Source organism: Lepidothrix coronata, unplaced genomic scaffold (genome assembly GCF_001604755.1).
Source record: "Lepidothrix coronata isolate B3197 unplaced genomic scaffold, Lepidothrix_coronata-1.0 Scaffold12, whole genome shotgun sequence".
NCBI classification, from domain to species: domain Eukaryota; kingdom Metazoa; phylum Chordata; class Aves; order Passeriformes; family Pipridae; genus Lepidothrix; species Lepidothrix coronata.
This window is the reverse complement of record NW_016690192.1, coordinates 6,947,977-6,968,828: the sequence shown is the minus strand read 5'-3', so window position 1 is coordinate 6,968,828 and position 20,852 is coordinate 6,947,977. Positions and strand designations below refer to the sequence as shown.

Genomic DNA, 20,852 nt, shown 5'->3' with positions numbered 1-20,852 from the left:
GAAGTGGGTTTTCAAAGTCGGAGAGCACACAGCAGGAACTCTCATCACACCATCTCTGTCCACCTAAACTTTGAATATTCCCACAGACCACAAATGACATTATCTGGACTTGATGGACTGCAAAAAGCTCTAAATGAGACTGGTCTAATTTAAGGAGATGAAAAGGTGCTGCTTAGCACCTTTTGGGTGTATCCTGCACGGACAGGGAGGTAGCTCCTGAGAATAATATATTTACTTCATTCCTCAATTTTATCACATTATCCATAAAAACTTGGAGCTGGCAAGACCAGCACTTCATCTGGGAAAGATACTTGTTCCTTCTTATGAATCAGGGGATGCACTGAGCACATCCTCCCTCAGATCCCAAATGCTATATTAGGGAACAGAGCTGAGCAGGTCCTGCATTTCTGTCTGCAGGACAAGTGAGGCTGAGGACAGCTGCCCAATGCCAAACACAAAGTTACAGGGTGGCCACCAAGAGAGAAAATACCCCCTTCCTCATCATCAGGATCTTGAGTCACAAACCCTTCTGAGAAATAGAAGCTGCTTGAGCTGGGAGCTGGAGAGGGTGATAAATGCAGGAATAAAAGAATATATATGTTACAATAACATAAATAAGTGTGGTCTGCTTCCTCAGGCAGCACTGAGTGCCTGTAGAGCTTCTTATAGGTAATTTTGTTTCATTGCAAAGCTGCAGGGCCACATCAGCTCACAGCAAAAGATCAGTATAGCGTTAGGAAAATAAATTCCCTTCATGTCAGTTGCAACCAGGTAATTTTGCAGGTAATTTTTTTTCTCTACTTTAGAAAGGTAAGGGCACTGTGCACAGTCAGTCCTGCAGCTGGAGCCGCGAGGGCTTGGGCTGGTTTGCAGATCAAGCACTGCTCGGATAATGCGTCAGGACTCAGGAACACTGACAGCACTCCAGGGCACAGAGTTCCCTCTTTGCCAGTTTTCTGTCGGATCCCAGCTCGTGGGACTGCAGGTCCCGCTGTGCAAGCGGCAGTGCTCCCTCTGCTCGCACTGATGTCAGCGCAATCGGCTCGTTAGCTCACTGGAAGATTGGCTGCTCATTTCCTCACTCCTCCTGTCATTAACTCACAGCTTAAAAAAGTATACGCACATGTTTTAACCGCTGCTTTCCGAAACCCATCAGCTCAAAGCCAGGATGCCGTCCCGCATGGCGCTTCCCCCCAGCCACCGATTTCTTTCTTGTGCAGGGCTTCTGAGAATCACCCTGCGAACACGTATGCTGAGATCCTCCCTCTCTCTCTGCTGTTGTTGCAACTCTGGATTTTCTAAACTACGTCTGTCAGGAAGGAGACAGGAAATTCGAGTCACACTTGCAACAGCTGTGCCATGCCTACTATCAGTCTCAAATGACGTAGTTTGGCTTGGGTGGCGCAGGGCCAGGAACTGGCGAGAGCGGAGGTCAGGAAGATAGGTCACTGTTTATACTGCTCCTGCACTTGGGAGCATGCCGAGGCTATTTGCTTTCTTCCTATCTATACTGTTTCTCCTTCCGTTTTTCTTTAATAATGTGGAGCCCAAGCATCCTGTTTTCAAAACATCTGACTGTTTTGCTATTTACCGGTGACAAATTGAAATGCCTTTGAGTGAAGCTGGCAGTGGGATACTTGGCATAGGGAAAGACCTGCCTGATGGAGGACAGCTGCAGCCTTCTCATGAAGATGCAGGTTTCCAACCTCGCACTGTCAGACTGTCAGACTGCAGAGTCTGCCACCAAACCCCCAAAACCACAAACCCCTCAAATTATGGGGGGTTGAAACGAGATGATCTTTATGGTCCCTTCCAACCCAAACCACACCATGAATTGTGTCAATATTTACTGCTGCTGAGGAAAGGGAAGCAAGGTGTGAGGCCATTTTATGCTTCTCTTTCACAGATGAAAACTGTGAAACTGGAAGTTGACCAAAAAGCGCAAACATTTCAGAAATGGGTTATGAAAGAACAAAGTTTCAGGAACCTTTAGCTTGACCTAGCTGTAAGTCATCTGCACAAAGAGAGACCACAACTTTTAATTGCTACATAAGCAATTTAGTTAAATCTTTCACCTTCACAAGTCCAGATTTGTCACTCAGCAAAAATAAGTAACCTCAAACTGAAGGGCATCAGTGTCCATATTGGAGGTGCAGCCTAAACCCTTCTCAACTTTCATCCGGCCTTCCTTCAACACAAACTCAAACAAAAAAATAATATTCCTTTCTTGAAAGCTCAACCTATAAAACTTTTACTGCTTCCTTTGCCCCTGCACATCGTGGTAATCACTACCAGAGGAGGAAGCTAAAACAACATGTGATTTATTTGCTTAACTATTTTCCAAAAACTCAGTTTATGATTCAGCATTTCTGATTTCAGTAATTTCCAATTAAGAAAAAAAATAATAATAACATGGGGTTCGTGCAGAACTGGGTTTAAAACCACGGCAGTTGGGCAAAGACGTGGAGGTGGCGGGCATAAACCGCATTCTGAATCCCACAGCCAGAGCGGGATCAGGCTGGGAATGTGGGACTGTGACCGCTTTAGCGGATAACGCGGGGCTGGAACCGCTGTCTTGGATCCTTGGAAGAGGCAGGCACAGGGCTGGGAGCTGCCAGCCCGTCCCGCGGGTGTGCCGGCTCTGCTGGCAGCCCCGGGCAGCGGCGGGGAGGCGGCCGGGCCCCGGGGCAGGGAGAGCAGTCTGCCCGCAGTGGCCGCCCCGCGAGGGACGGGCGGGCTCGGGGAGATGCGGGAGCGAAGCTGGGCTGATGCAGGGGAGCCCGGATCCAGCGGGGAGCGGGGCTGGAACATCAGCTCCCAGAAGTTGCATACAGGCGCTCAGACCTTGCGTTTCGCTTTCCTCCCTCTCTGCTGCTTCTCAGGATACTCCTGGGACTCTGCTCTCCTCCTGACTTTAAACACACTTCAGCACTTTACTCTTCGCAAAAAAACTCACAACTCCCCTTTCGCTCACATTAGAAACCCCGAAAGAGCTGCTGCCCTCAGAGATCGTTCCCTGTGCACCATCCTTCCCTTCGCACCCTCAACATGTGCTGCCAAGTGATGCTGAGCCAGCCCAGCGCATTAAAAACCAAATTAAAACGCTACCGAAAGCCAAAACAGCCATAAAATCGCGGACCACAATGTTGACAGTTCGCCGTTATTACGGACAGACAACAATGAAGTTAATTGACTTTTGGAGTGGTAAGCTGGTAAATGCGTTTGCACAGTGTTCCCGGTCATGTCGGCTCCAAGGGACCAGCGATAACTGAAACCTCTTTAATTCTCAGAAATGAGCCTATGGCAGCGATCACTCTACTCTCTCCACGCCACCCCGTACTGCCCTCCCCATGCCACCCCGGATCGCTCTCCCCTCACCGCCCCGGATCGCTCTCTCCACGCCGCCCGTTGCAAGTTTTTCCTGGCCGTGCCTCCACACACCCCCTTTCCCGACACTAACTTGGAGTTGCCGTCCTGGACAGACGCGCAGACTGGTTGGGCATCGGGCTGCCGTGCCCCGCACCGCACCGCATCCCTGTCCTGCATGCCCACTGCGCATCCCCGTCCCGCATATGGGCTCACCTTGTTAGATGCCATCTCGCTGACGGAGCGGTAGGTCTGGATGGTCTCCAGCTGATCCAGGCACCAGTCGAGCTCCTCCAGCGTCTCCATGGCCAGCTTCTGGTAGGGCTCCTCTGCGAAGAGGCACACGGACATGTATTCGGGTTGGCGCTGCGGCCGCCTGTCCATGGCGGGGCCGCCCGAGCCGCCGCCAGCGCCGCCGGAGGTGCCGCTCCGCTCCCTCATCACGCGGCCGCCGCTGCGCTGTCCCGGCCGCCGGCAGCGAGTCCCCGCCCGCCGCTGGCACCGGCCCGGCCCCGGCCCCGGCCCCCGCCCCGGCCCGCCCCGGCCCTGCCCCCGCGGCACGGGGGGAACCGCGCGCCCCCCGGGCAGGGCCGGGCAGGGCTCGGGGAGCGTCAGTCCCGGCCCCCCCGTCCCGGCTGCTGCGGGGCTGGGGCCGCCCCCGCCGCTCCGCGCTGCCCGCGCCCGGGATGATGGTTCTGAGCCAGCCCCGCTCCCCGCCCGGCCGGGACCTGCAGCTGCCAGAGCCTGCACCCCAACGGCACTGAGCCTCAACGACAGCACTGCTCCCCAACAGTCCTGCTCCTGAACAGCCCTGCTCCCCAACAACAGCCCCGAACCCCAACAGTCCTGCTCCTGAACAGCCCTGCTCTCCAACAACAGCCCTGCTCTCCAACAACAGCCCAGAACCCCAACAGTCCTGCTCCTGAACAGCCCTGCTCTCCAACAGTCCTGCTCTCCAATAACAGTCGTGCTTCCCAACAGCCCTGCACCTCAATAGTCCTGCTCCCTAGCCCTGCCTGGTTCTGCTCCCCATCAGCCCTGCTTCCCAATCCCAACTAGTCCCATTCCCCAACCTCTCCAGCCCTGTTCTCCAGCCCTGCCTGGTCCCACTCCCCAGTCCCAGCAGCCCTGCTTCCCAACCCTGCCTGGCCCTGCTCCCTGTCAGCGCTGGCTCCCCAGCTCTGCTGGCCTTGTTCCCTCCCAGCTTTGCCCATCAGCCCCACACCCCACTGGTCCCACTTTCTGCTGTGCTCCCCAGCAGGCCCCGCACCCTGACCCTGCTCCTGCTCCCTGCTCCCACCGAGCTGTGCTCCCTGACCCTGCCAGCAGGACAACATGCTCCCGAGCGGCTCTCGGCGTAAAAGTTAAGGTTTACATAAGCGGATACAGTGAATCATAAAATCTCCCCATGAATGTAACTGCTTCTCATAATGCTGGTGACATATGCTTACCCCATAAATCTGTCAAAGTTAATGGATTCAGCATTTCTAATGGCACTGGCTGAGCAGGTAACAGTGACATCAGAGGTCAGAATTGTTAAGATACACACTCAGTGAAGGATCTGCTCTATAGCACACACGCTGTAGCTCCAGACATGCGCACCCCTGCCTTCCCTACCAAACCCTCGTGTTCCTGGGAGAAGGAACCACACTTTGTGCTGGTATCTGCCTTCCTAAGGACACATCCCCTCCATCATTCACCATAAAGCAATGGACATCACTGGGTAGAGACTATACATTAAATATTGAAAATAAATGCTGCCAAAGGATAATTCAGCAATAAACTCGGCACAGACATGTTTTAAGGGTTCTGTAAATCCAAATCTTTTTGGCGTTGAAAGTTAATGGTTTTTTTTCTGTGCTCACAGAGCTCCAAACACGACAAGTCATCTCATTCCTGCATATTTCTGTGCTGCATGTATTAAAAAGCAAGTAGAAATGGCCAAAACACACAGAACTCGGTGTGTTTTCCTTTCTAACAGGCATATTTTCTATCAGCTACTTTGTCATGTTGAACTCGAAGGACTCAAATTCCTTGTTACAGAAAATGTTTAGATCGATAAAACTAAACAGGCTAAATCATGAGTTAGGGAATAGGAAAAAAAAACATCTCCTCAGACAAACTATAGACCATATGTTTAAATACTGAACCATACTGTGTTATCTTCCTGTGTTCTCCTGCTCTGAGACTCCTCAGGAAGAAGAACCACAACATTTGTGCATTCCTGAGGAGGAGAAGGAACAGGTTCACAGATACTGTGGCACAAGACCCTAATATTAGTCTTTTGGGGGATTTCCAGCCTTGCCCAGGGCTGGGGTAGCAGTACCCACTGCCCTTGTCACTTTGCTTCAAATCTTCACCTCCAAAAGAACCATCAGGACAAAGCAAGACCAGGAATAAAAATTTACACTTGATATCGAAGGATCTGTGTTCCCTAGAGCTGAAAAACGGTTCAGGAGATTCTCTTACTTTGTAATATGAGTTTTTTGTAATAAAAGAAAAAAAAACACCAAACCAAGGAAAGCTATTACATACTAAGGAGATCAATATGAATTAGGAAACTTCGAGGCTTAGGTATAGAGCAAGAGGGTTTGACTCTAAACACTTTATATTTTTTTTTGGCTTTCAGAAGATGAAACAAATATAGAGTGAATACTGTATACATTTGCAATGTTTTTCAGAATTTTTAGCAGAGTGTATTAGGACACTTGTGTAGAAGAACCCTCCTTCCTTCTGTTTCTGCCTTTCTGCTTCATTCCAGTGAGGCTCCTGTGAACAGTGTGGGTCCCTTGAGGCTGCAGCCTGGTTTAGTAATGTAAAACATGAGCACTATCATTTGCCTGGGCCTTTTCTTTAAAAATATTTAGAGGCTAATAGATTAACGATTTAAATGCAGACAAAAACTTCCACTTAAAATATCTCATTTCAATAGCAAAGTCACACTAAAGTGAGAGCAAACAGTTCTTATGAAATATCATTTTAAGGGGAAAAAAGGGTGAGTTTTGCTGCTGTCCCAGTCTAGAAGTGGATTTCCACATAAAAGCACCGTGAACATTTTATTTCAGAACTTGCTTTTTTTTCTGACACTGCCCACAGCTCCCTCTGGGTCTTGGGACCCAGCAGAAATGCATCACCTGCATCCCTGGGTAGCCCTTCTTAGGCGTCTTTTGGTTTCGACTTATCCAAATATTTATTTATTTTCACTCATTTTCTTAAGCAAACAAGACTGGTGAAATGGTGCTCTGAAGATGTGCAAGTGCCTTCCAGCATCTCCTCTCTCCCTGCCCTCCGTGGTCATCAGTCAGTCATTTCTAAACCTGCTGCTGATTTTGGCTCCAGTTGCTTGGTCAGTAAGTACGTCACAGATACCACATTCCCACCCATTTCAAGAAATTAGACAAGCAGGCAGAAGAAGAGACACTATCCTCCTTGACAGCAGGAAGAGAGCCCAAGTTCGCTCCTTCTTAGAAACTCTGTAACTGTCCCCCAAAGTCACCAAGTGACGCAGTTTGAGACAATCGACCCGGAAACCCAAACCCCAATTCTTATCAAGCCAGCCCTCCCTGGCTAGTGCACTAACTCTCTGTTAACTTGTTGTGACTGTTTACAAATAAACTGTGAAAGGATACTCTAGGATTCCACTCATAAGGCTAAGCAGTAGATGCTTTTTCCAAAACAGGGCGTAAAATTAAAATACATACTCCAAATCCCTGGGAAATGTAAGATACACAGCTACCCAAAAATAACAGGCAGGTATAAGGCTAGTTAGAAGTTGTTCTTCTACAAATATAAAAATTTTGTGTGGAAATGATCTTAAAAGGGAATAATGAACATTTTCTAGCTTTCTTAATATTTAATATTCATGGATATCACAAAATTGTTTGGGTTGGAAGGTACTTTAAAGCTCATCTTGTTCCAACCCCCTGCCATGGGCAGAGACACCTTCCACTAGCCCAGGTTGCTCCAAGCCCTGTCCAACCTCACTAAGAATTCCTTCCCACTATCCCATCTAACCCTGCCCTCTGGCAGTGGGAAGCCATTCCCCCTTGTACTGTCCCTCCAGGTCCTTGCCCAAAGTCCCTCTCCAGCTCAGCCCATTTAGGCACTCAAAGGGACTCTAAGGTCTCCCTGGATCCTTCTCTTCTCCGGGCTGAACACTCCCAGCTCTCCTAGCCTGGCTCCAGAGAAGAGGACAAAGATGAAGTGCCCTGGGATTCTCTCACCGAGTGGCATCTATGTTGCTACAGTGATTCACATAAACAGTAAACAGAAGTTTAGATGCTACATGACATGTTCTTTCCCTGAATCCAATGTGAGCATCACACTGACATCAGCAGTGCAACGGCCTCTGCCAGAAACACTCCTAAACCTTCTTCACTCACAGACTTTGATAACCTTCCCGGTACAGCTGAGGCACACGGTCACTCACGGAAACAGTCCTGCAATTTCTGGATATGGTCTCCTGGAATCCTACATGATGCCTCTTCAAGTGTATCACATTTCAGTTTATATTTGGGTGTTGCATAACCAAGCCCTAACCCCTAAAGTTATAACCGTTGTTTTGTCATTTTTTTCTAGGGCCTTACCATGAAATCATTTCTGAGACAGAATAGGGAACTAAGTAATGAAAGGAGGTAGTTTCGGTTTTTAAATGGTGTTTGTGCAGGCCTTTTGATCATGGTGGCAATCTAGCAGGAACTGAGGTGACATTTCATCACAAGACCTGACTTTCTGCCAGTCCCTCTGAGGACAGACTGGCTGATCCTTCAGAAGCAGCACACCACTTCATGTTCTCCAGTGGCACTTGGAACGCTCTGATGTACTGAAATGCAACTCAGTTATGTGCCAGTATTTTGCAACAACTGCATTTTCGGTATTTTTTGCCATCTATTTCTTTTTCAGCTCTGTAAGGTGATGGAAGACACAGTATCTCTCACTAGAGAAGTGACTTAGCAGACCGTTTTTAGAAGCTTTTTCCCATTTACTGACTTGTCCGTTCTCTCATTTTTCTCTCACAATCATTTAGGTTGGAAAAGCCTTTAAGATCATTGAGTCCAACCCTTCCCCCAGCACTCCCAAGGCCATCATTAACCCATGTCCCTAAGTGCCACATACACATGGCTTTTAAATCCCTGAAGGGATGGGGACTCCACCACCTCCCTGGGCAGCTGTGCCAGGGCTGGACAACCCTTTCCAGGAAGAAATTCCTCCTCATGTCCAACCTGAACCTCCCCTGGCACAGCTTAAGGCCATTTCCTCTTGTCCTGTCCCTTGTTCCCTTGGAGCAGAGCCCAACCCCGACCTGGCTCCACCCTCCTGTCAGGGAGTTGGAGAGAGCAAGGAGGTCCCCCCTGAGCCTCCTTTTCTCCAGGCTGAGCCCCCCCCAGCTCCCTCAGCCACTCCTGGTGCTCCAGACTCTTCCCCAGCTCCGTTCCCTTCTCTGGATATGCTCCAGCCCCCCAGTGTCTTTCTTGTTGTGAGGGGCCCAACACTGACCCCAGGATTTGATGAGTGGCCTCACCAGTGCTCAGTAAAAATAGAAAGAGTGAGAGCTGTTAATAAATATGAACTTGAGGCTTTTTTCTTCTTGAATATTGGGAAAGTGAAAGGATTTGGAGATCATTCTCTTTTCTGGGAGTAGTTCAGTACAAGAGCAAACACACACTTCATCAGGAGGCCCATGAAGTGTTGCAGATGAGAAGGGGGGTTAATATGGCAAACTCTTGCCCAACACTCTCCCACCAACCCCGTCTGTGCCATCCTTCTCCCAGCTCAGAGCTGGCCAGGAAATCTCTGAGCACGAGGGCAATGTTATCTGCAGCTGCAGCCTGGTTCCTCTCTTACCCACAAACCACTGTCCCCATCCGGTGACCAAATGCCACATGGCCATGTGGCAGCACGGTGAGATGGTGGGGCAGACTCCAGCCCCCAAGCTGTGGGAGGGAATGATGGCTTTGCCCTCAACTGATACAGGAGCTGACCCAAGTCAGGAAACATTTTGAAACTAGATCCAAACGCTTAAATTTAAAGTGGGGTTTGTTTTCTCTCTCCTGATTCCCTTATGATTGTCTCCTGCCATCCCAGTCCCTTTAAGTAAAGACTTTAAGACGTGCCATGTCTTGCTTCTGGCAGAAAGTATAAAGGCTAAAAAGTTTTAAAAGCTTTAAGAGTTGTCAAAATACCACATCCCAAACAGGTAAGTTAAAAAAATTGGAGAGGAGTTGCAATTCCTTTTGCTCAACAGAGTACTGCAAGTGACAAAATATGTAAGCTTTCCATGATCTAGAGGTTACTATTCCCAAGAGGATTCAATATTGGGGACAGATTGTCCAATTTGGTGGATAAGAAATGTTGAATACAAATATTTGCCAATATCTTTATAAACTCAGCTCTTCTCAATTCTTAAAGATCAAATTATGGACTGACTGTGCTGGTAAAAGACTTAATTTCTAATTCTGCAAAGAAAAGGAACAGTTACTTCTAATGGATCACAACTTTCCTTGTAAACCTTAGGCATGTGGAGTTTAAGACTTAAAAAACCCTCTAATAGTCTCTGTCAAAAAGGGCTGATGAAAAATTCCAAGAGAAACTTTTACAAGGAAGACTAAAAGCAAGGCACTGCAGCTTCTGGCAGTGTTCCAAACTTTAGCACAGTATATCCATCCTATTCCACATGCACAGCCACTTGTTTAAAACCTGAAACAGATTAACACTCATAAAAAACAAAAGATGAAAATATAAGTATTGCAGGAGAAAATGCTTCCTACCTCTCACTAGTGCCAGGGAATTAGGTCAATAATGAGCAGATTTGGTGACCGAGTTCCACCACCACTCTTAGGAGAGCTGGGGCTTTTGGGGTCCTCATGTCCTTGTATGGGAACATGTAAATGTTTATCCTGATGCATGAAACCACTTGCAGGCACTGAAAACTATGCTTTAGGAAATGTCTGGCAAGAAGCTCCCACACTCCCAACTGGAAAATACATTAAGAGTGCAATTTTAAAATGTACCTAATTCTCAGGTGAAGCCAGAAGACTCAGCATTAAGGACTATAGAGGACTAAGCCCAGAATTAGCATTTATCAGAAGACCTGAAGACAACTAATTTCTAATCATAATATATTTATTCTAGATTATCATAACTGTTGTCATTATTAGAGATGACAAAAAAGATTGAGAAGGCAGATTCTCTAGTTAATCATGGGAATGGCAGATTATTATTTGGTGAGTGGACAGATATTATTAATGTTACTGAAGGCTTCATTTATGTTTCTTACTCCTTGACTACTGACTAGAGTTCCTGTCTAAGGAGGGTGGCAGAAGCCCTCTCTGTGGGAGCCTCACATCCCAGCTGATCCATCAGCTGAACCCACCTGTGCTTCAGCTGAGACTTGCTTGAACTTAAATCCTGATGAAGGTTAAAGGACAGAAAAAGGAAGGAGAAAGAAGGAGAAGAGATGGGGAAGAAGCAGGAGAAGGAGAAGGAATGGTGGTCTGCATGATTTAACAAGGCACCCATGTGGTCCTGACTTAGATAAAAGGACCACAGATCCAGATGGCCAAAGGTGCTCCCTGTCTTTCAACAACAGAAAATGGCTATTTTAACCTCAGAAAGCAAGATTCATTATAACTAATATTGCCCTGCAATAATTATCAGCCAGCGTGTAGCATCACTCCAAAACCCAGGAGCATGTTCAGTAAAACAGGTTTATCAACACAGGACATGCCAAAACTTGATAGAATAGGGCCTTGTGCAGGCTGTCAGCCATTTACCCTTTGCCTTCCCTAATGGATCTGCGGTTGCTTACAGATCGTGTGGACATATTTACATATTTATCCTTGACAATGCCAAGGGAATAACTGACACCAACTGATTTATTTGTTTAATGTATCCTGTTAGTGCATTCATGACTACCCGTGAGCAGAGAGCTACTTCCTTGAGTTAAACCATTGTTCTAACAGATCCAGCAAAGAGATCTGAGAAAATTGTTCTATAGATGGGTTTGAAAATGCACAAGAAACAAAATCAAAAGCACAGAGCACAACTGCCAGGATTCACTTAAAATCTGTAATGAAAAGGTCTGATAGTACCAACTCACAAACTGCAAGCACTGAAAAATCCCTGTATCCTGTAATTACAGGTTTCTTTTATAGATATCCTGTGAATCTTCCAATATTCAGGGAGTCTATGGAACAGATTTCCAATTTCTTTTTCAAGCATAAAAGCTACACATGCACCTAAAACAAGGTGTTATTTGAAAGCAAGATGTATCCAGCAGAACCACCCAATGCTACACATGCCAGCAATGCTGCCAGAGCCCGAACATGTTCCCTCTTGTAGGTCTACGGACACTTGCGCACTCCCAGTCCGCTGGACCGCGGGGCTGGAATTAGGAGTAATCTAAAATCATGGGAACACCAGAGCATTTAGATGCGCTTCCCCTCCTCCCCACCACTTCATTGTGTGCAATGAAACTAATTATATCTTTTGCAAAGATAAGTGCAGATGTGCTAAGAAAGGCACAAAGCCCCAGCACCCGCGGAACAGGTGGAGCCAGTCCGTTCTTGAGCAATTCCCGAACAAATGGACGAGCCTGCCCTTCTCCCCTTGCCCCATCGTATTTTTGGGACTCTGGTCCAACCAGTAACTCTAGCTGCCCCCTCTCACATTTCTCACACCTGCAGCTTTCATCTGGTCTGCAGGGGAGGTAGGAGTAAGAGCAAAGGGTTCTTGTTGGGTGCCCAGCACAGCGGGCACAGGGAGAGCCGTGGAGCGGGGCTGGCGGGAGCCAGAGCACGGCAGGAGACAGGCTGCTGCAGCCGGAACGGGCACGGGCACTGCATGCAAATGAACAGGGACCTGGCTCAAAGTAACACTTTGAACAAAAAAAATACTTTAGAAACCTAGGGTTTTCTTGTTACCCAGCGCTGATACATGAGATGTGGTCAGAAAGGCCTGCGAATGAAATCCCTGTAGAGGGAGGTGACAGGATTAACTGGCAAAGCCACTGGTAGGGGTGCACTGAGGAGGTGGCACTGGAGAAGATCCAGCTGTGGGTAAACGCGGACAAAATCCTAACAGGGGCTCAAAAGCAGCAGAAACAATGAAGCCTGTATTCAGGCTGCATTCAGAGATGACAGAGGAAGATAGAAACAAAAAACTGAAGTGAAAGCTTTCTACTGCTAATTGCGAAAAATGCCAGGAAATGAGTGAGATGGTGCTGCCAGGAATGTGTGAGACTGAAATTGGTGATGAGAGTGTTTGACAGGCGTTACAGCCTTTGGCAAAATATGGCCAAGATTTGGTGGGCATTTTTAATTTCTGCTTTTATTTTCAAAACAAGGAGCAGGAGAAATAAACTCTTGTGTTGCACCGCTGAGAAGCCTGGCATTCTAAGTTCCCTAATTAAAGACAGGTCCTTTCTGGGACACACCATTTCAGCTGCCCAGAAAGGCTGCTGGGAAAACTTAGTCCCAAGTAAAACGGCTCCAAAACTGCTGAAGACGTCAAGGCAGTGATTAAGCCAGCACTTGCCAAGAACACCGAGGACACATCCAGGTTCAAACTGGAAAACTCTGGGGAGAAAGCAGAGATGCCTTACCAAGTGAAGGCACAGGGACTATGGAAAGCAGGATGAAAGGGAGAAAGGAAAACCTCCTGTCTTCAGGGAATGACACAAAACCAAAAGACTTCACGCCGTCCCAAGAAGGAAGAAGGCACAGCTCATGTCTCTGCCGAGGCAGAGGCTGCTGGTGACGGGAGGAATGCCTGCAGCGTGACTCGGCTGCGACGTGAAGAGCAGCAGACGTCTGCGAGTCACCCCACTGCCATAGTAGCAGTGATGTTTCTGAGTCAACACCAACCAGCCCCAAGCCAGCTGCAGTGTAACCTGAGCACCTCCAATTGCAGGCTGGAGAAATGTCACTGCGGTGGGGGGGCCCATTGCAGCTATCTTTAGCCATCTCAAAGTTAATCACCTAAGCTCCCCGCACAGTCAGTGGAAAGTGGCTGGGACCTCCAAGGGGTGATCCTGGTCTATTCTCAGCACACTGCTGTGATGGGCTGAATTACCCCCCTGGAGGTGCCTGTCACTCTCCACTAACTGTAGAAGTTACCTCTCTACCCTAGTCACAGGAACTGGCTGGTAGGGGCCTCCAGAGGTCACCTGCTCTCCCACCCTCTGCAGGACGATCTCCAGCTAATCATCAGCACCACCAGTGCTCAGGTAGCTGTAGGGCACTGTTAGATACCCCACACCCTCCCTGTCATCAGCCACCAACTGGACACGCAGCCTTCATCACCATCCTTGGAGCCTGGTGGTCCAGCAATATCCAGCCCTGTCAACAGCCCGTCTGTCTGGCAACGCCACTTCACTGCCATGTGGGAATGCTGAGAGAAATGGTGCCAAAGTGCTCACTGCAGCAGGTACACCCACCCACAGCTGTCCATGTCCCCACAGCCAGGCCATCCCCACAGCCCTTGGAGGAGGAGGTCGGAGTTTTCAGGTCCAATTTGCCCTTGGAAAATCTGCATCTACCATTCCTAATTGACTTTCTTGTCCTCTCTGTGTTTGGAAACAGACTCCAGTGGACACCCTCAGTGACCTCTCCAGTGATAAGAAGAGTCTGAGTAGTCCGTAGTTCCCCGGATTCCCTTCACCTTTCTCAAAGATGGACCTTTTTCTTGTTGACACAGATCTTCCCAAGCACCACAATTTTCCTGAATGACACACACTGACCTTACAGTCACATGACCCACCTCTTCCAGCCTGAATCTTGTCTAGTGCTATAGACCTGAACACATCCACCTCCTCTAGGCTGCTCCTAACCCGCTGCTCCCTCACTGCCCTCCATCCCTCTCCTTCCCAAGCAGGCTGGAGGGTCACCAGGGCCTGGGTGAGGACTCAGGGAAGACTGAGACAAAAAAGACACTGAGTACTTCGGCCTTTCATGTATGACTTGTCACAAGGCTGTTTCATCCACAGATCAACACTTCTACTGATCTTTCTTTCCCTACTCCATACCCATGTTGGAGTCCTCTCACTAGTCACAGCTCCATCAGCCCTTGGTCAGTCCAACTCACCCCACATGCCCAAACACTTTCCCATGCCTCCCTTGCTCCCAGTCCTTTTCAATCTTTGCCTTTTTTTTTTTTTTGCACTTTGACTCGCTAAGAAGCTCCTCACTTCACCAAGTTGGCTTCTGCTTAAATTCCTGATCTTCCTGCACAACAGGATAGTTTGCTCCTGAGCTCGCAATTTGTTTTCTTCAAAAAGCAGCCATCACTTAAGATTGGTCTATAATTTTTAGGTGGCTGAAGTGGGGTGAAATTAATCTTATGATAATGACAGAGTCTTGAGACCAAGCAGTAACGGAAGCCCTCAGCAGCAGATGAGTTTGTGCAGAGCCCTGGTGCTGGCCAGTTTGCCCCCTCCCAGTTTGCTTCCATCCCAGTTCCTGTAACACACCCCAAGGTGAGCGGCAGGAGATCAGTCATGGGGGCCCAGCCACTGTTTTGAAGCAAAAATGAAGCATTTCAAGGAAGCTCATACCAAGAGGTCAGCCTGGAGCATGAGCCAAGCCCTGATGAAGCCAGTTAAGGCAGAACTGGACAAACCTGCAGAAGTCCTGATTGTACCCACCAGCACTGGTTGGGGTGAATCACCACCCAGGTCATGAGAATCAGGTCACCAAGGACTGCCACAGGCTGGCAACTCACTGAGCAGCCCACTGACTGTTAGCAGGAACCAGGCAATTGCTCAGCAATTAGTGCAGGACGGGGTGATTGTGGTTGATTACTGCCAGAGCTGGACAAGGCGCTCAGTTTTGCCAGGCTTTGTGGGAATGGCTGTGGCTGCCCACAGGCAGCACTTCCCAGCACAGTCAGGCCTCCAAGGGCAGTGGTCAGTGTTCCCTGGTACCAGGAGTGCCAACAGCACAGCTCCTTCTATGAGAGGATAGTGACATGGGATTCTCCTTCTAGGAGAGGAGGATGACATGGCAGAGGCAACCAGCAGTCAGATAACCCCAGCTAAGAACTACCCCCACAGACACCTTAAAAACAGACTGAAAAAGAGCAAAGAAAACAGAGAGATGATGCTACTCAAGTATTGCCTTGCAAAGAACTGGATTTCCCAAATGTTGCTTGGACAAGAGCTTCAGCGGGCATTGCAGTGGAGCACAGAAGATGTTGCAGCATGAATCTTTGTTTCCATGGAATAAATAATACTAATATCTCTCTTCAACTGAGATAGAGCATCAAAAACACTTGGAAAGGACTAGCTAATAAAAAGTCAGCTAATAAAAACTAAAAAAGCACTCTTACATCTATTTTGTGAGTTTTCATGTGTCTGATTACATTCTACATCAGCTTTGAAGACTCTACAGTACAGAGATGAAAGATGCAGATTCCCAAAGCAAAGTTAACACTGCACCTTTTGCATGACAATGAGGTGCAAAAATGAGGTGTAAACACTAAGAACACCTTAAGGTGGCTGATAGAATCTTATGAAGCTTCCCAGAAAGGTAATTTCTGATCTGGAGATAAGCCTAAAGGTTTAATCTGAAATGCTAACGAGGAGGAAAACTGGAGAAGTTCTGAGGAAGGATTTAGATTGGAGATACCGTCTCCTGTAGGGTGGGATGGAGTGTTTTACCACAAGGCAGTCCCTGTTTCCCAGTGTTTCCCAGTGTCCTTCCCCCCACAGCAGCCACGTGCAGGGAACAATGCAGCAGAGCTGCCACAAATCAGAAGGGTAAGTGACAGTGTTTTTATGGTGCCAAATGGAAGTAACAAAATGCAGGAAGCATCTCGTCAGATGTCACTTAGCAGCCATATCACCGGGGAATCTGGGAACGGGATTTGCCTGCATAGTAGGAATTCCTCGGTCCACAGAGAGGGAGAAACAGAAACGGCAAGAAGGGCAGAATCTAATCTTGGCCTGTCAAATGAATGGGAAAGATTCATCAGTTCCATCGTTCTCTCAGGGAGCAAACATAAGGTTTGGCACATTATTGTTTTACTGACCAGGCTTGATTCCTTGTTGTCCTGTAGGATTCTTGCCTTAATCACAAGACAGGAGGAAAAATACAATGCAAGAGACTTCCTCTCCTACAAAGAGTCTGTCAAAGAGTTTAGAAGATGGACAGTCCACGCAAATGAGAGATCTGCAAGGAGAACACTAAAAATGATTTGTCAGATGATGTTTTGTGAGGAAATAAACACACGCTTTGAACACATTTCTGAAGACAGATCACAATTTTCAAGGTCATGGTGAATTTTTAACTTAAATGAATCCCCATCATGACTTTACTCAACATGGTCCTCAAAGTGCAGTGAAAACAGCCCAGAGAGCTGGGATGGCGATGCCCATTCACTTGGACAGGCTGCAGAAGGAAGTAAGAATTGAGCCTAAGGATTGTAAATCCCAACCCCAATTTCCTGCAAATCACGGTGTGCCTGGACTGTGTTTTTGTTTCTCTAGCTAAACAAGGCCAGGCTGGGTCACAGCAAGAACATTTTATTGTGTGAGTAGAAGTGTTTTCTTCTCGAGCGCATGTGAATGCACGAGTGTGAGAAAGACACAGAAAAAGCAGGATATGATTATGAAATGACCCAGCTATCCACCTAGGATTTACCTGTGCCACGCCAGGCATTATCTCCCTTCATACATGCGGCCTGGCTCCGAGAGGGCTGGGGAGCTTCCACGTGCAGGGAAACCAACTTGAATCCTGGAAGCAACATCCTTGTGCTAACAAGGCACTCCACCTAAACTAATTAGCCCTACCTTTCAACAGGCTTAATTAGGTGGGGCACCATGCTGTGCTGTTGTGGCTAGACAGCTTCCGGTTCTGGAGCTGGCTCATCCGCAGCCCATCCAAGGACTCACTCCTGCACAGCGCTACTCGTGCTAGGCTTCGATGCCAGCGCAGGGGCTCTGCCCGCATCAGCCCCCAGAGCCACTCAGTGCCCATCCCGAGCTCTCTCTGTGCACATATCTGTGCAAAACCACGTGCCTGCACCTCTGCTGCTGCACAGAAAACTCCTCCTTCCGAAACCGTGAGCTGACTTTCACAACAGGCATGCGACACGGGAGGAACTCTCCAGACAGACCACAGCAACGATTTTAGTTCAACAAGAGGAAAAAACAACCTCAAAGCATGAAAGGTGCAAAGCACTAAGCATACTCTGTGTCACCGCTTCACAAGAGCTTTGCAAACCAAAAGCAAGAAGGTCTGTGCTTGGATCTGCCCCGGAATCCAGGTGTTACTTTCATCCACATGCCTATCTGGAGCCATGAAATCAGGTTTTGAACGAGGTTACCTTGGAGATAATAAAACTTATGGCCTAAATAGCCAGTCAAGAGTGAAAGTCCCCTGTGGTGAAACAAATACTGGAGTAGGAAATGGAAGAGGAACCTCAGGGATGAATCCTGGAAGTTCAAAGCATGATGCTGATCTACCTGAAAAGCTCCACTTGGCCACTGGCATTAGATGGAAAGACAAAGTTTATTAACAATCCTTAGCTCTTCATGAGGAAAATTATTCAGAAATGTTAAACAAGGGTCACAACAAGGCCACCCATGTCACCACAGTCATGTAGAACAGGACACTGGTAGAATGTCAGACCTGTTTAAATCAGCTTCCTTGGCTCCTGGGAAGGTTAAAAGGTCACAACTTAACACAAAATTGTCCTACATTTCCTCTCAATTTAATTTCCTGAAGTTCTTCAAAATGAAAGTTAAAAATGTGGGTCCTGGAAGCATCCCAACCATAATCCATAGGAATTCTTTAAGATACATTATCACCCTTTGTGTCTGCAGACATGGAGAGACAGGACATAGAGTCATCCCTTATGTTTTGAGCCACCATGCCAGTCATTTAAATTATATTAATTATAAAATATAATTAAATGGTGGTTTTTTCATGGCTAAATGTAATTACTTGAAAGCATTATCCTTTAGGATGGAAGCTTAAAAAACTGATTTAGTTTGGAATTTTAATCTGTTTTCCTACAATAGATATTTTATGTACCCAAGGGGTAAATGTCAACCTCACTGATTTACCTCATTTGAACTTTCTGCCCTTATTTTGCCTCTCAAAGAAATGACTGGGACTGTCATCCCACAGCTGAAACCCAGAGATATTTGCACTGAGCAGAGTCACTCAAGAATGCAGCATGTTGCAAAAAATGGCCTGTTTTGACATATTTTGTTGTGCAGTGGTACTGTGAGTAAGCCCTATCGACTGATCTGCGATTGCACCGCAGGACACTGTGGGAAGTCAGAGTGCTGCTCACTGAGGATCAGAGAGCAGAACCAGCAGAAAGACCTTGAATTATCTCAGAGCACAGGCAATTAAAAAAGCTGTTTCTTAATTCATGATACTCTTTTGAAAATACAGAATGTTTCACATGTGAAACCAGTGACCAGAGAGCTCTGTGGTAGCACCCCAAGACACGTGGATTCACTTTTTTATGTCCACATGCTCTGGGCACTCACAGTGAGCCTCGAGTCACAGAACTCCAACTCCTGAGGCCTGCAGTAGTTGACAGCAGAGCTAAAACATCCCCTGTGCTAATCATCTGTATTAATCTCCCTCAGCACAACTTCAGCTGTTCGTGCTGTGACTCACTGTGCTTTATGTTTACCAAAGTGCACGTACAGCCTTTTAGAATAATCTGTTTAAAATCACACAGTGAGTCCCACGGGGAACAGGGTGGGGAGGAAGAGGGAGATGTCAGGATCCTACAAACCAGCATCATTTGTTTTGACAGCTTTTAATATTCCATATTAATCCTTCCACGTGCTGATCTCCACTGCGCCTCTGTGTCACCTGCAAGCTCAGGCCATCACATCCTGCTTACCAGCTTTTTAAAAGGTGTATTTGGGACATGGGGCAGAACTGGACCATAATTTCCTCAATATTGCCAGAGGGACAACATCAGATTAATTTCCTGGTTATCCATAATGAGAAACTGATATTATAGAACACCAGATAATAATGTATTTGTGGGGTTTTTTTTGTATCTGAATCATTTTAGCCAAAAGGTGATTAAAGCTGGAGGTCTAGGTCATATATGACTTCCTGTCCTTTCCTTAACCTGGGCTCTTAGTCCTGAATCAGGCTGTTCACACTGGAGAAGTGTCTTGAAGGGGCAAATGGGGATAAACTTGACCCCAGCAATGATAGGCAGACTTGGAGGTGTAATCACTCCTGAAATGGTTACAGCCAGCAGAGGTAAGAACAGCCTTTCACTCTCAAAATACATTTAATTAAAGCCCTCAAAACACATTTATTTAAGCACCTCAATCCGAGTTCAAGGAAATCAAAATGTCAGCATTAAAGGGACCCCTTCTTAACAATCTCAGTTCAAATATCAGATTAAATGGACATGGAAATGGAAATGGAAATGTTCCCCACTGAAGGTCAGCTATGGGTTGGCCTGCAGTGGATTATTCCAGGGGTTGCTTTTTGTGCTCTAAGTTTTATGCTTTGTGGCACCTTTCAGAATTTCTTACATTTAGCAGCACAACAGAGGCAACTCATGTTAACCTTGGCCAAGGTCTCTGCACTGTCATTCACACTGTCATTCGTTATGTGCAGTCAATTCAATGCAATTCAGACAATTTCTGTGAAACATCTGATTTCAGGCAGCACACGACTTGCCACTTGAGGCAACGTGCTCTAAAAGCCATTCTAGCAGTGAGCTGAGCCGACCACATTTGGAAGTGTTACAAAGGGTGGCTTGGAGGGAGCAGCTGCTGCTGACAAATGTAGTGTGAGCAGCATCTCTGCTTGGGTTCCACTTTCTTCTTCCTGATCTATAGAGTGCGAGTTACAGCTCCTTGGCTTTTACCTGGACAGTATGTTCCCACTGGAAGGGGGTGGAAATATTTCAAAGTTTCACGCAATACAGTGAAACTCAGGAAGCTGCAAACTGTTCGTGACATTTCAGTAACAGGAATTTTGGGAAATACCCTGCCCAAAGAACTGGAATTCAGATGAAGGCCCAGCACACGTATTTGACCAGGAGCTGGATGGAGACCATGTCCCATAAAGTATTACTGCTAAAGCAGAAAACACTCCAGTTACACTGGAAACTTGTATCTGGATTTCTCTTCTTCAAGAGTATCTTTGGGAAGAAACGGAGGAAAAGATTTCACAGCTGTCAGATGCCAGTAAGGCTGATTTCCAGCAAATCCTGCACTTGTGTATGTTTACTTCTTGGAATTTTTTCTGGCAGGACTGACCCCCCACTGTGCTCAGTGCAGTGGGTGACAGTCCCCACAGAGCAGACACATATCCCACATCCTTTCAGGCTGTCCCAGTGTGCATCCAAACGTCCTGTACTTGAGTCAGTAACAGCAGGGCCACGATTTCAGTCAATTCTCTGAAACTCAGAGAGGGAAGGAGGCAGGGAGGGAGGGAAGGGGAGCAGGAAGACAGGCTGGCTTTTTCACTTCTCAGAAAACACCGGTTTTTCAG

At 47.3% G+C, this 20,852-nt stretch overlaps 1 protein-coding gene across 5 annotated transcripts in view; it reads right to left on the bottom strand.

Moving 5' to 3' along the window:
* PDE4B (phosphodiesterase 4B) overlaps positions 1-20,852 on the bottom strand; it is a 174,557-nt gene that overhangs the window by 25,371 nt on the left and 128,334 nt on the right. For 3 of the 5 annotated variants that reach the window (XM_017805474.1, XM_017805476.1, XM_017805477.1), the window contains one exon: positions 3,583-3,695. In XM_017805474.1, coding sequence (XP_017660963.1) covers positions 3,583-3,695 — 113 coding nt within the window. Of the gene's footprint in view, positions 1-1,123; positions 1,320-3,582; positions 3,743-20,852 lie in introns of those variants that run through there. The other 2 variants (XM_017805481.1, XM_017805479.1) reach the window with 2 other exon arrangements.